A 14,045-nucleotide genomic window follows, 5' to 3' on the forward strand; every position below is an offset into this window, starting at 1 on the left:
TAGTAGACATTCAGCAGCAGTCCTTTCAATGAATATTCAGGGTTGATTTCCTTTAGGATTGACTGGTTTCATCTTGCTGTCCAAGGGACTCTCAAGAGTCTTTGTAAACTTAACCCTTTCTAACTGTTATCTTTTTAAGAGGAGAGATGAAAATTCTCATTAAGCTCTGATCTGTATCAACTGCAGTGATAGGGTTGCTTTCTCTCTCCCTCTCTTTTCACTTTCTCTCTATGTCACATATTATTACTGTTAAATAGTAATAATAAGAATTTACTGAGTGCCTACTAGGTAATGGACCCTTACCATATATTCCAACTACTGTATTAACTTTGGAGAAGGAAGGTTTTGCGGGATGCTCTAGTTCAGTTTGAGCTCCTAATAGCTTCCCAGTCTTTTATTGTACAGTGTGCACGCCGGGCAGACCACTTCCTTCCACTACATTTTGTTATTTCTTTTTCCTAGGAATTTAACTGTTTGTGTTTAATCCAGTTTCCTTAATTTATGAAGGTCATTTTGAATCCTCATTTATTCTTTAAAGTTATCGCAATTTTGTTCAAATGCAGATGGGTCCTGCCTTAGGAGTTTTCCACAAGCCTATGCTTTCGACCTCAGACTTGAGCATTGATTGGCCAGTGGTGGGCAAATCTGGATTAAGCAAGCACAGCGACCCTGCCAAATTGCAGTCTTCACTGTGTCTTGGAAATCTCCATTTGCTCCTTATTCCTAGTAAAGATGTAAAATCTAAAAGGATTTCGGTCTGCTCTTCTGCTGCCCGTACCGCCTTAGTCACTTGCTCAAAAAGGTCATCACCATAGTCAAGGTCATGGAGGTTTTTTGTTTTTTTCTTTTCTTTTGGCTGTGCCAGGCAGCATGCAGGATCTTAGTTCCCTGACCAGGGATCAAACCCATGCCCCCTGCACTGGGAGCATGATGGAGTCTTAACCACTGGACCGCCAGGCAAGTCCCCATGTAGGTTTTCTTCTGTGCGGTCTTCCAGGAGTTTTATGGTACTGTGTTTGACATTTAGGTCTGTGATCCATTTTGGGTTAATTTTAGTGAGGAGTGTAAGGCTGTGTCTGGATTCATTTTTTTAATATGTGCATATACAATGTTCCGCCACCATTTGTTGAAAAGACCATCTATGTCCATTGTATTGTCTTTAATTGTTTTTCTGAGACCAGCTGACTATATTTAGGTGGGTCTGTTTCTGGGCTCTCTGTTGTGTTCCATCGTCTACTTCTCTATTCCTTTGCTGAGTGCTGTAGCTTTAGAGTGAGTCTTGAAGCTGGGTACTTTGGGCCTCCAACTTTGTTCTTCTTTCTTACTGTATTGACTATTCGAAGTCTTTGGCTTTTCCGTTATAGACTTTAGAATCAATTTGTTGATATCCACAAAATAACTTGCTGGAATTTTGACTCAGACTGCACTGAATCTAAAGATGATGTTGGGGAATTTGTTAATTTTTTATTAGAAGTATTCCATTATGTTTCCAATACACTGGAAAGTATTCCAGTATTCCAACATGCCAGAATTGTTTATCCATTTACCAGCTGATGTATATTGGGGTTGTTTCCAGTTTCTGACTATCAAGAATAAAGCCACTATTAAAATTCTTGTACTAATCTTTTAAATGACATATGTTTTTCATTTTCCCCATGTTAATAATTACAAATGGAAGTATGTGCCTAATTTCTGGGGAATGCAATAAATGTGTGTATAAGAAACAGTTTTTAAAAATGGTTATGTCATTTTTACACTCACAACAGCAATACACCAGAGTTTCAGTTGCTTCATAACCCGTCACTGTTTGGTGGTGTTGGTCTTTTCAGTTTTAATCACTCTAGTGGGTATATAGTAGTATTTCATTGTGGTTTTAATTTGCATTTCCCTGAAGATGAATATTATTAGTAAAATGAATGTTTTCAATTCCTTATTGGCCACTTGTATATCTTCTTTTGTTTTGTTCAAGGCTTTTTTGCCCATTTAAAAAAATCTGTGTTTTCATCACTTTCTTATTGAATTGTCAGAGTTCCTTATATATTCCGGATACAAGGTATCTGTCAGGTATATGTACTATAAATACATTCTCCCAGTTTGTGTCTTGTCTTGTCACTTCGGTGACCATAGATATAGAATTTTGGTGAAGTCCAATTCATCAGGGCTTTCTTTTCTCTGGTTTTGTGGTTTCTGTAAGAAATCATTGCAGGGTATAAAGAAATTGTCCTATGCTTTCTTTTAGAAGCTTTGCAGTTTTGGCTTCTTTGTTGATGTCTGTGATCCATCTCCATTGTGTCTGGTGTGAGATTCATATGTTTCCCCAGCAGCTGCTCAAGTGCCATTTGTTGAAGACTTGGCTTTCCGCACTCAACAGCTTGATGTCTTTATCAAAAATCAGGTGACCATATATTTGTGGGTCTATTTCCAGACTCTACTTTATCTGTCTTATGTCAATGCCACACTATCTTAATTACTTTAGTTTTACAGTAAGCCTTGAAATCAGGTACTGTAGGGCCTCCAAACTTGCTCTTCTTCAACAGTTTTGGTTACCCAGGCCCCTTGCTTATCTATAAAAATTTGCAACTTGTCATTTTCTATAAGTGTCCTACTGCCCTTTGATTAACACTTTCATACTTGTATGAGAACTGACATATTAACATTCAATTAGCCTTCCAATTTATGAACTTCTCTCCATCTATCTAAGTCTAAAATTCTCTCCTCAAGGTTTAATGACTTTCCGTGTATAAGTCTTATTTGTCTTTTGCTAAATTTATTCAGCATTTTATATCATTGTAAACAGGGTGGCTTTTATTTCATTTTGCAACTGTTAACTGTTTATTGCTATTAGAAACGCAATTGAGTTTTGTAAACTGACCCTTCTAAATTCATTTATTGGTTCTAGTAGCATGCGTGCTTGGAGAAGGCGATGGCACCCACTCCAGTACTCTTGCCTGGAAAATCCCATGGACAGAAGAGCCTGGTAGGCTGCAGTCCATGGGGTCTCGAAGAGTCGGACACGACTGAGCGACTTCTCTTTCACTTTACACTTTCATGCATTGGAGAAGGAAATGGCAACCCACTCCAGTGTTCTTGCCTGGAGAATCCCAGGGATGGGGGAGCCTGGTGGGCTGCTGTCTATGGGGTCGCACAGAGTCGGACACGACTGAAGGGACTTAGCAGCAGCCGCATGTGTGCTAAGTTGCTTCTGTCATGTCCAACTCTTTGGACTCTGTAGACAGTAGCCCACAGGCTCCTCTGTCCATGGGATTCTCCGGGCAAGAACACTGGAGTGGGTTGCCATGCGCTCCTCCAGGAGATCTTTCTGACCCAGGGATTGAACCTGTGTCTTTTATGTCTCCTGCACCGGCAGGCAGGTTCCTTACCACTAGCGCCACCCGAAAAGCCCTAGTAGTTGTTTATTAAATTTCTTAGGATTTTCTCTATAAGCAATCATTCATAAAGAGTTTTCCAAAAGATTTTTCAGTCTTTATGTCTATTATTTCCTTTTCTTGCCTTATTGCATTCACTAGAACTTCAGAGAAGGGGACAACAGAGGATGAGATGGCTGGATGGCATCACCGACTAGATGGACATGAGTCTGGGTGAATTTCGGGAGTTGGTGATGGACAGGGAGGCCTGGCGTGCTGTGGTTCATGGGGTCGCAAAGAGTCAGACATGACTGAGCGACTGAACTGAATTGAGAACTTCCAGTGCAATGCTAAATAGAGGAGATAATGCAGACATTAATGTTATGTTCTTGATCTCAGGAGGAAAGTGTTTGGTATTTCACCATTAAATATGATGTTATCAGGAGATGTGGGAGCAGATTCCCTTTGTCAGATAAAGTAAGTTCTCTTCTTGTCCTAGTTTGCTGAGAGTTTTAAAGTCATAGATGGGTGCTGCTGCTGCTGCTGCTGCTGCTCAGTGGCTTCAGTCGTGTCCTATTCTGCGCAGCCCCATAGAGGGCAGCCCACCAGGCTCCCCGTCCCTGGGATTCTCCAGGCAAGAACACTGGAGTGGGTTGCCACTTCCTTCTCCAATGCATGAAAGTGAAAGTGAAGTCACTCAGTTGTGTCCGACCCTTAGTGACCCCATGGACTGCAGCCCACCAGGCTCCTCCGCCCATGGGATTTTCCAGGCAAGAGTACTGGAGTGGGTTGCCATTGCCTTCTCCGAGATGGGTGCTGAATCATGTCAAATGCTTTTTCTTCATTTATTTAGAGGACCATATGGTTTTCTCCATTATTTTGTTAATATGGTAGATTATATTAATTATGTTTTCTAATGTTAAGTCAACTGTTCATTCCTGTGATAAACCCTACTTGGTTATAAAGAATCATATCCTTCTTATGTATCATTGGATCATATATACTAATGGTTTGTTAAGAAGTTTAAGTTTTTAATGTCTATAAGAAATATTGAGTGATAACTTTCTTTCTTATAATCCTATGTCATATTTTGGTATCAAGGTTATACTGACTCTCTAACAATACATTCAGTAGTTTTTCTTCCTCTCCTATTTTCTGAAGGAGTTTGTGTAAGACTAGTAGTTCATTTGTGGTGATTCATTGGTAGAAACATTTCTTACTTAAGTTTTCATGGAATCTGCCAGTGAGACCACCTGACTCTGGAGGAATTTTCTTGAATAGTTTTGAATACAAATTCAAATTCTTTAATAGTAATAGGGTCATTCAGATATTCTATTTTTTTCTCATGGAAGTTATGATAAATTACATTTTCTGAGGAAATTGACTATTTCATCTAAGCTGTCAAATTAATTAGCAGAAATTAGTTCATAATATCCAGTTATTACTATTTAAATTTCTGTAGGATATGCAGTTATGACCACTTTTTCTTTGCTAATGTTGGTAATTTATATTTTTCCTCCTTTCTTCCTTGATTAGTTCTTTCAGTGTTTTGCTAATTTTACTAAATTTTTAAAAGAAACAAATTTTGGCTTTCTTAATTTCTCTATTGTTTTACAATGTCTACTCCTATTGTTATTATGCATTTATTCCTAATTATTTCAGTTTAGTTTATTCTTCCTTTTCTAGCTCCTTAAAGTAGAAACATAAATTACAGATGTTCACCTTTGTTCTCTTCTAATCAAGCCATGTAAAGTTATACATATGTTTTTTGTTGTGCATATTATTTCAGTGAATCCAGTAAAAGCTCGTAAATTGTACATGCATTTTCATTCAGTTAAAATTATTTTCTAATTTCCTTTGTGATTATTCTATTTAGGAATGCTATTTAACTTTTAAATATTAGAAGTTTTCTGGAATTCCATTGCTATTGACTTATAATGGAATCATGCTGTGGTCATAGAACATATTCTTTAAGATTTTAATCCTATGGAATTTATTGATATGTCTTTTACTGTGCACAATAAGGTCTATCTTGGTGAGCAAATCATGAGTACTTGATTAAATTATATCGTACACTTTTTGGGTAGTGTTTTATAAATTTCAGTTAGGACAAAGTGGTTGTTAATGTTCAAATCTTCTATGTGCTTCCTAATATTTTGCTTAATTTTTTTTTATTGATTACTGAAGAAAGGGATTTAAAAATTTTCTATTGTTGTTCTCTCAGTTTTTGTTACATACATATTATGACTGTTATGGTTTCTTCATTAACTAACCTTTTTAGAATGAGAAAATATTCTTTTTACCTCTGCTAATACTTTTCATCTAGAACTCTATTTGGTGTTTAATAGCATCACACTAGGTTTCTTATACTTATTATTTACACAGTCTACCTTTTCCTCTTTTGGCTTCAACCTACTGGTTTTTGTATTTAAACTGTATATCTTAAAGACATTAGGCAGTCTTTTAAATCTAACCTATTTTGATATTTTATTTTAATGCCTCCAATGACATTTATGCTCTTTTGGATATTTTTTAGTGGTTTTTCTAGGTATTTCACTATGCATCCTTAACTTACTGCCAGTCTACTTGCATTTAATATTATTATATATCACTTCACATAAAACGTAAGAATCTTGTAGTCATGCAATTCCACTTACCCTCTCTTATCCTTTGAACTATTTTATCATATATTTTATATTAGCATACATCATAAATTCCATAAAACAGTATCTTATTTTTAGCATTAAATAATCTTTTATATTTACACATATATTTTTCATGCCTGTAAATTCTTCCTTCATGTAGGTTTGAACTTCCACCTGATATTACTACCCTTCAGTCTGACAAATTTCCTTTATCATTTACTGTACTGCAGGCCTACTGGAGACAAATTCTCTCAGATTATATAACATCAAAAATAACTTTATTTCACTTTATTTTGAAGGATATTTTAGCTAGATTTATAATTCTAACTTGACATTTATTTATCTTCTTTTTTTTTGGTCTTTCAGTACTTTAACAATGTCTTTGCTTGTATTCCAGCCTCTGTACTCTGTGGTAGGAATCCTTTGGTTAACTGCATCACTGATACCTTAAACATAATATGTCATTTTTCTCTAGCAATGTTTAAGATTTTCAAGATCTCTTTAATTCAGGTTTCAGCAATTTTACTATAATCTTTCAAGATGTGGTTTTACTTTTCTTTATCCTGTTTAGGATTTGTTGGGAGAAGGAAATGGCAACCCAGTCCAGTATTCTTGCCTAGAGAATCCTGTGGACAGAGAAACCTGGTGGGTTCGTGTCCATAGGGTCTCACAGAGTCAGACATGACCGAAGTGACTTAGCATGCATACATGCATCGGAGAAGGAAACGGCAACCCACTCCAGTCTTCTTGCCTGGAGAATCCCAGGGACAGAGGAGCCTGGTGGGCTGCCATCTATGGGGTTGCACAGAGTCGGACACGACTGAAGCGACTTAGCAGCAGCAGCAGGATTTGTTGAGCTTCATGTAAGTTAAGGTTTTCAGCCAGTTTAGGAAAGTTTCAGCTATTAGTTCTTCAAATATTTTTTCTGATCTACTTCTCTGTCCTCTCCTCTGGGACCCCAATTACATGTATGTTATACTGCTTGATATTGTCCTATAATTCACTGAGGTTCTGCTCATTGTTTTTAATCTTCATTCTCGTTGTTCTTCATATTAGATAATGTTTACTGATCTGAAGTTTATTTACCCATTATTTCATCATTTCCATTTTTCACTTAAGATTATCCAGTTACATTTTCATTTCAAACATGTTACTTTTCAGTTCCAGAATTTTCATTCGGTTTGTCTTAATTGTTTCCATTTTCCTGCTGAGAGGTCTCTTCTTTCACTTACTATGACCATGTTTTTGTTTATGTTCTTGAACATATTTTAATATGTTTTAAAGTTATTGTCTGAAAATACCAACATTTAGGTTACTTTCTTTTCTTGATTATGGATAACAATTTCCTATTCCTACACATATTCTTTAATTTTTGGTTAGGCAATAAATATTTTGAATGGTGTTATAGAGGCTTTAGATTCTGTTTTATACCTTTAGAGTATTAATATTTTTGTTCTTTCAGACAAATCACTAGCTGAACTTGTGAATACTTAGGATTGCATTTTGTTATGATCTACTTTGGTTATGCCCTTAAGTTTTAGGGTGAATCCTTTATTCTTAAAGGCAAGGCGTTTCTGAGGTTTCAGGCAAAAACCCAAGCGTTTGCCAAGTGTTTGTAATGATTTACATTACATTCCCTATAACTTGGGTGAGATTCAAATTCCATACTCTATAGGCAGTCGTAGGCAGTAGACAGATGTTGACATCTCTGCTCAGCTTTTCAGTGATTCAGTTATCGTTTTCCACTGGGCTCACTGGCCTTTCCCCATACATATGCAGTTTAGAAGTCATTCAAGCATGACAGGGAATTTAAACACAGAAGTGGAACTCTCTTCTGTATGGCTGACTTCTCTCTGGAATTTCCTCCCTTAAATCCCAGCCACCGTGGCAGCCTTGAACTCCATCTTCAGCCACTTCAAGATAATATGATTATGGCCTTGAATTGCAGTTGTTCTTTATGGAATGTGGAGTGCCCTCAGAGGAGAAGCTGTATAAATGTAGATCTCATGCATTCCAATTTCTTTCTTTCAAGGGTCAAACTGCCAACATTTTCTGCCTTTTCGCGATCAGACTCTAGTGTCTTCAAATTTTAAGTTCTGTTTTTTTAAGAATATTTCATCTGGAGTTTTCAATAGTTATCAGGAGGAGAGTTAATCCAACATAAGCTTCTCTATCACTGAGAACACTGGCATTCTATCACAAAAATTTTAATTTGTGTGTGCGCTAAGAATAAACTATAAAAAGATATAAAAAACTCTCATCTTTATGAATACTCAGAAAACCATTCAATAATATATCCTGAAGGGATCCTCAGGTGTTATCCAGACTACTCTATCCTATAAGGCAATCCCTGTACACTGACGTATCATGCATTATGATTAACCTCCTGCTTTTACTTGTTTTAGTAGGTAATGTTTACTGAAGTACTGTTAATTACTAATGTTTCAGTAATGACTCCATACAAGTATATACTGCAAAATGATCACGACAGTAAATCTAGTTGACATCTATTACCACACATAGTTACACTTTTTTGTGTGTGTGATGAGAGCTTTTAAGATTTACTCTTAGCAACTTGCATATATTTAATACAGGATTATCAACTATAGTCACCATGATTTACGTTACATTCCCAGGGCTTTTTTATTTTATAACTTGAAGTTTGTACGTTTTGACCACCTTCACTCAAAATGAAGTGAAGGTGGTCACCTCCTCACCCCCAGCCTCTGGAGGCTACTAATCTGTTCTTGGTATCAATGAGCACTCTCTCTCTCTCTCTCTTTTTTAAAGATTCTACATACAAGTGAGGTTATATGGCATTTGTTTTTCTGTTGGACTTATTTCACTTAGCATCCTGCCCTCAAGGTCTATCTGTGTTGTCACAAGTAGCAGGATATCCCTCTGTTTAAAGCTGAATAATATTCCATTGTGTACATATACCACATTTTCTTTATCCATTCATCCATCAATGAACACTTAGGTTGCTTCCATGTCTTGGCCATCACAAATAATGCTAATCTCCAGCTCAGTTGGTAAAAAATCTGCCTGCAAGGCAGGAGACCTGGGTTTGATTCCTGGGTCAGGAAGATCCCCTGGAGAAGGAAATGGCAACTCACTCCAGTATTCTTGCCTGGAGAATCCCATGGACAGGAGTCTGGGAGGGTACAGTCCATGGGGTTATAAGAGTCAGACATGACTTTGCAACTAAACCACCTCACTTTTAAAAGAGGCCAGTGAGGAAAGATGTTTCCTTGGAAAATGAGCTGTATGGAGACTCAATTATATACTAAAGTTTAAATCCATAAAATGCCTTTTAATAACTCACAGTTCATGGAACTCTACAGACAAAGGGATGTAGAGGCATCTTGGAAGTTGACATTTTCCCACCAAACCACAAATGCGGAAGATGTATCTTCCCCAGTGCCTGTGTGTATGTTATTGACAGTTTTCTTTGCTCTGCTTCACCCCTTCAGTTCCCATGGAGTTCATAATTTTGGTCTGTTTTATCAGGTTATCTTGGGCTTCCCTGGTGGCTCAGATGGTAAAGAATCTCCCTGCAATGCAGGAGACCTGGGTTCAATCCCTGGGTGGGGAAGATCCCCTGGAGGAGGGCATGGCAACTCACTCTAGTATTCTTGCCTAGAAAATTCCACGAACAGAGGAGCCTGGTGGGTGTCACACAGGGTCGGACATGACTAAAGTGACTTAGCAGATACACATCAGGTCCTCTCAGCTTGTTCCATGTTCTGGCATCCATACACTCTGATTCTGCTGAACTGGCTTCTGAATCATTATGACTATCCTGACCCTTAATGCTGAGTATCCTCTAAAAATCCACATGTTGAAGTCCTAACTTCCAGTACTCCAGAATGTGATTTTATGTGGAGACAGGGTCTTCACCAGGGTAATGACGTTAAAATGAAATTATTAGGGTGGGTCAAAATCCAACATAACTAGTATTTTTATAAAAAGGGGAAATATGGACACAGAGACAGGCATAGGAGGAAGATGATGTGAAGAAACACAGGGAGATGTTTATCTACAGAACAATGAACAAGACCTAGAAAAAGATCCTTCCTTCATAGTAGAAACAAATCCTAATGATAATATTGGGTTTCTAGCTTCCAGAACTCAGATAATAAATTTCTCTTGTTCACGGGACCCAGTCTGTGCTATATTGTTACAGAAGCCCTAGCAAACTAATATGCTTACCATCTAACAAATAAATAGATCCCCGTTTTTCTACTTGGTTTGACTTATGACTTTATTTTGTCTCCTAAGATCCACTCACTCCCTCATCATGGTAAATGGCCAAAAAAAGCAAAATATCCTAAGATTTGTGTCCTAGTTTTATCACTCAAATTGAATGACTTTTCTGATCCTTAGAGTCCTTATATGAAAAATAAGGATACTATCCCTGCCTTACTTATCTGTCTATATAGATAAAGCTCAGATAGGGTATCACACAGAGACTGTAAATCTCTCCCCAAGTCTAAGGCAGCCTGAGTTCCTGCTCTTTATTCGTAATAAGCTATTCCTCTTGCCTAATCATAACAGGAACACTGCTAGAGGGCTCTTTGAGAGGATCAAGCTCAGAAGTCTCCACTTTTAATACAGGTCCAACCTCAGACTTTATTTCTGCTCTTTCTAGTTCAAGAGGCAGGATGTGAGCAGATGAATAAGGAACTGCTTTGTTCAGGAATGTGGGGTCATGCTTCAAGCTTTCACTATTCACAAATCTCTGGAGGGTTTTAAAGTAACTTCTCAGACAACATATTGATTTTGTTAAGGTAATGAGTTATAGAAACTAAGGCTTTTCAGAAACGTATAAGGGAAGGAGAGCTTTAGTGGCACATCAAACTGTATTAACAAAATTTGAGTCTATTGAATGTGATTTTTCTTTTTCGGTTGTTCTGTGAGGTTTGTGGGATCTTAGTTGCCCAACCAGGAGCTGAACCTGGGCTCTGGGCAGTGAAAGTATGGTGTCTTACCCGCTGGAAAGCCAGGGAATTCCCATTGTATGTGATTTTAAATTTGAAAAAATTAAATGTAGGATGCTAGCTGCTTTCCAGCATATTTTGTATGCTTTTAAAATGATTTTGTTGAAAAATGGTTACTTCTATAATAATTAACACTTTTATAAAATTAATTATAAAAATAAAACTTACTCTCAAATAGTTAATATTTTAGTTGCGTAAATTCTTCTCTAGTCTCAAACGTTGCTCGAAAGAACTAAATCTTTAAAAGTGACTCTACCCTTTTCAGTTCTCTAGAATGCCTCCAGATGGCATTAAAACCCTTTTCCTATTTTATATAGTAAAAAATTTAAAAATTAGTAATACTTTAACAATTTGAAACCAGTCACAATCATTATATCATTAGAAATCATGATAATAGAACCACTTATAACTTTTAGGATAATATCTTAAGAAAGACCAGCAAATAATCACAATCTTTATGAAATAAATAGTCATCCTATGCAAGCCAAAGACTCTTCCTAGACTGAGAAACACATCTTGGACAAATACACTCAATAATGTTATATCACAAGCTGTCATTTCTGATGGCTAGAAAGCACTTTAAATGCTTAGTAAGAAGAGCACTGGTCCAAATATGGATATATCCACAAAACTGTCTTATAATAAGAAATCACATTTAACTCCTCAGAAATGATAAAAATAATGATTTTTAAGGAAAAACCTGTTATTAATTCCTATTCAGCCAAAATAATTTGTTAGCGCGTGAGTTATGTAAACTTTGGCACATAAACTGGGCATCAAATTAATCATCCGAACGTTTTTCGATTGCTTGAGTATTGAGAGGAGAAAGACGAAATGTGGAATGAAGAACGTGCTTAAAAAGAGCCCTTTGTTATCTCTTTACAACTGCGTTTGTAAACTCAAAAAATGAATAATCCCTTCATGGTCCAGAGATGTCTATAACTGTACATTTCACATAATTCAGAGGTGAGTTGCAAAGGGCAGGCCTTAAAATGACACTGGTACTTCCCAGGTGTGTAGGACAGACGATCTCCCAGCATGTGAGAAACACTCTCCAATTATCTATGACAGTGATAGGCGTTGCTGAGCAAGGTCCAAAAGCTCTCCTCCCTTCCTCCGCCCCATAATACCATCAAATCTCATTACATCTATCTGTACATTATAAAGAGGAGCCTTGTGTTTTCAAGATTACTCTTACTGGGCTAAAGCATTAGAAAGACCTCAAATGCAACTGCATGCAAAAGCATTTAAGCAGACATTATCATGAGAAAGAGAACCACAGACTTCCTTCCACTATTATTATTACTATAACAAGATATTTGTGCTATTTTGTATTATAAGCGTATTAAAGAACTCGGGATAGAAACAGGAAAGAGACTTACGATGTGTTCGATGTGCCATTGTCTGGACTCTCTGGCTCGGCATCACCTTTCTCTTAAAAAAGGAAGCAGAAAAAAAAAAAAAAAAAAACCCAACATGTGAGTGTTACAGCCTTTAAGATTTAAGAGAGATTCAATATTAACAATCATTCAAAATGTGCAGCAGGAGGCTTTTAAAACATCTTTTTATTGTCCAAGAACTGGATTTGCAAAATAGTTTCTTCTCTGTAATACAATTGCCCGGGCACGGATCTATGAATAGGTACGAAGGAGCTGTTTGCAAACAACCAGAGGCTCAGAGTGGAGACCCTGCCAAAAGATAAATATCTTACAGATGGAACCTGTTTTCTTCCCCTTCATTTTACAGGAAATTTAAGGAAATAAACCCCATTAGCATTCTAGATGCAAGGCACTTTGATACTTTCTGCCATGTGTATCCTCAGTCACTTCAGTTGTGTCTGACTCTTCCTGACCCTGTGGCTCCTCTGTCCATGGGATTTTCCATGCAAGAATACTGGAGTCGGTTGCCATGCCCTCGTCTGGGGGATCTTCCTCAACCAGGGATTGAACCTGAGTCTCTTGTGTCTCCTGCATAGGCAGGCGGGTTCTTTACCACCAGCGCCACGTGGGATGGTGGGGTCTAGTTTGTGTTTAGCCCTAACACAAGCTAAACCAGGTGTGCAGCATCAGAGCTTGGACAAGAGGATTGTACACAACACTGAGGCTGCACCCCAGCTTACAAGATCCCCAAGAATGACACTCCACAGAGAGCCCTGGCAGCAGATTCTGGGGTCGCCCTGTTAACGCAGAATAAGATGCAAATCAGCAATCCTTCCTGACCATCTGAGAGGCTAGTTAAGCAACATTTCTGCCGTATGTGGTCAAGGATTGGATGGGTCCATTTTTTGGAGTTTTAAAGGGCAAATTCCTCTCACAGTAGATATAATTTTTAGATCCTCAACCACTGCTGGTTTGAAACTATACATCCTCATATTACAAGGCACTTCTTTTTATTTCCTTGAGGCTAGGAGATAGAAGGGCTTCCCAGGTGGCTCAGTGGTGAAGAATCCATCTGCTAAGCAGGAGACAAGGATTCAATACCAGATTCCCTGGAGCAGAAAATGGCAACCCCCTCCAGTATTCTTGCCTGGTCAATTTCACGGACAGAGGAACCTGGTGGGCTATAGTCCATGGGGTCACAGAGTTGGACACAACTGAGCGACTAAACAACAACAGAGGAGACAGAAGGGTCATGCCTGCCACTGTGAGTTAGCTCTGGCTATTGGGGTCGCACAGAGTCGGACACGACTGAAGTGGCTTAGCATAGCATAGCATGCTGGCTATGCATTGCTGATAGTTTAACAAACCCCAGAGAAGATTATGAGTTGCAAGAGATGGGACTGAAGGTGGCGACTTGCTTTAGTTTGCTATTTCAAGTCAGGCCTGGAGACCTCGTAGAATCCCTCAGTCTATCATTAAGGGCCTCAGGTTTATGTCCTGTACCAAGCCCCTTTTTGACACCTGGGCTCAGGAATGACCTCCTAAATCACATGACGAACACACTGCAAAGATGCGGTCCACGCTGAACTCAAAAGTAAACTTCTTTTTTCCTTGTAGGAAATGAAACAGTTGTGAGAGACAGAAGACCATTCTATA

General features: G+C 38.0%; 1 protein-coding gene across 6 annotated transcripts in view; it reads right to left on the reverse strand.

Annotated features, from left to right (window-relative positions):
- AFF3 (ALF transcription elongation factor 3) overlaps window positions 1-14,045 on the reverse strand; it is a 635,458-nt gene that overhangs the window by 183,484 nt on the left and 437,929 nt on the right. For all 6 annotated transcript variants that reach the window (XM_061431670.1, XM_061431669.1, XM_061431668.1 and 3 more), the window contains one exon: window positions 12,393-12,444. In XM_061431670.1, the coding sequence (XP_061287654.1) occupies window positions 12,393-12,444 (52 nt within the window). The remainder of the gene's footprint in view (window positions 1-12,392; window positions 12,445-14,045) is intronic.

Source organism: Bos javanicus, chromosome 11 (genome assembly GCF_032452875.1).
Source record: "Bos javanicus breed banteng chromosome 11, ARS-OSU_banteng_1.0, whole genome shotgun sequence".
Lineage (NCBI taxonomy): Eukaryota > Metazoa > Chordata > Mammalia > Artiodactyla > Bovidae > Bos > Bos javanicus.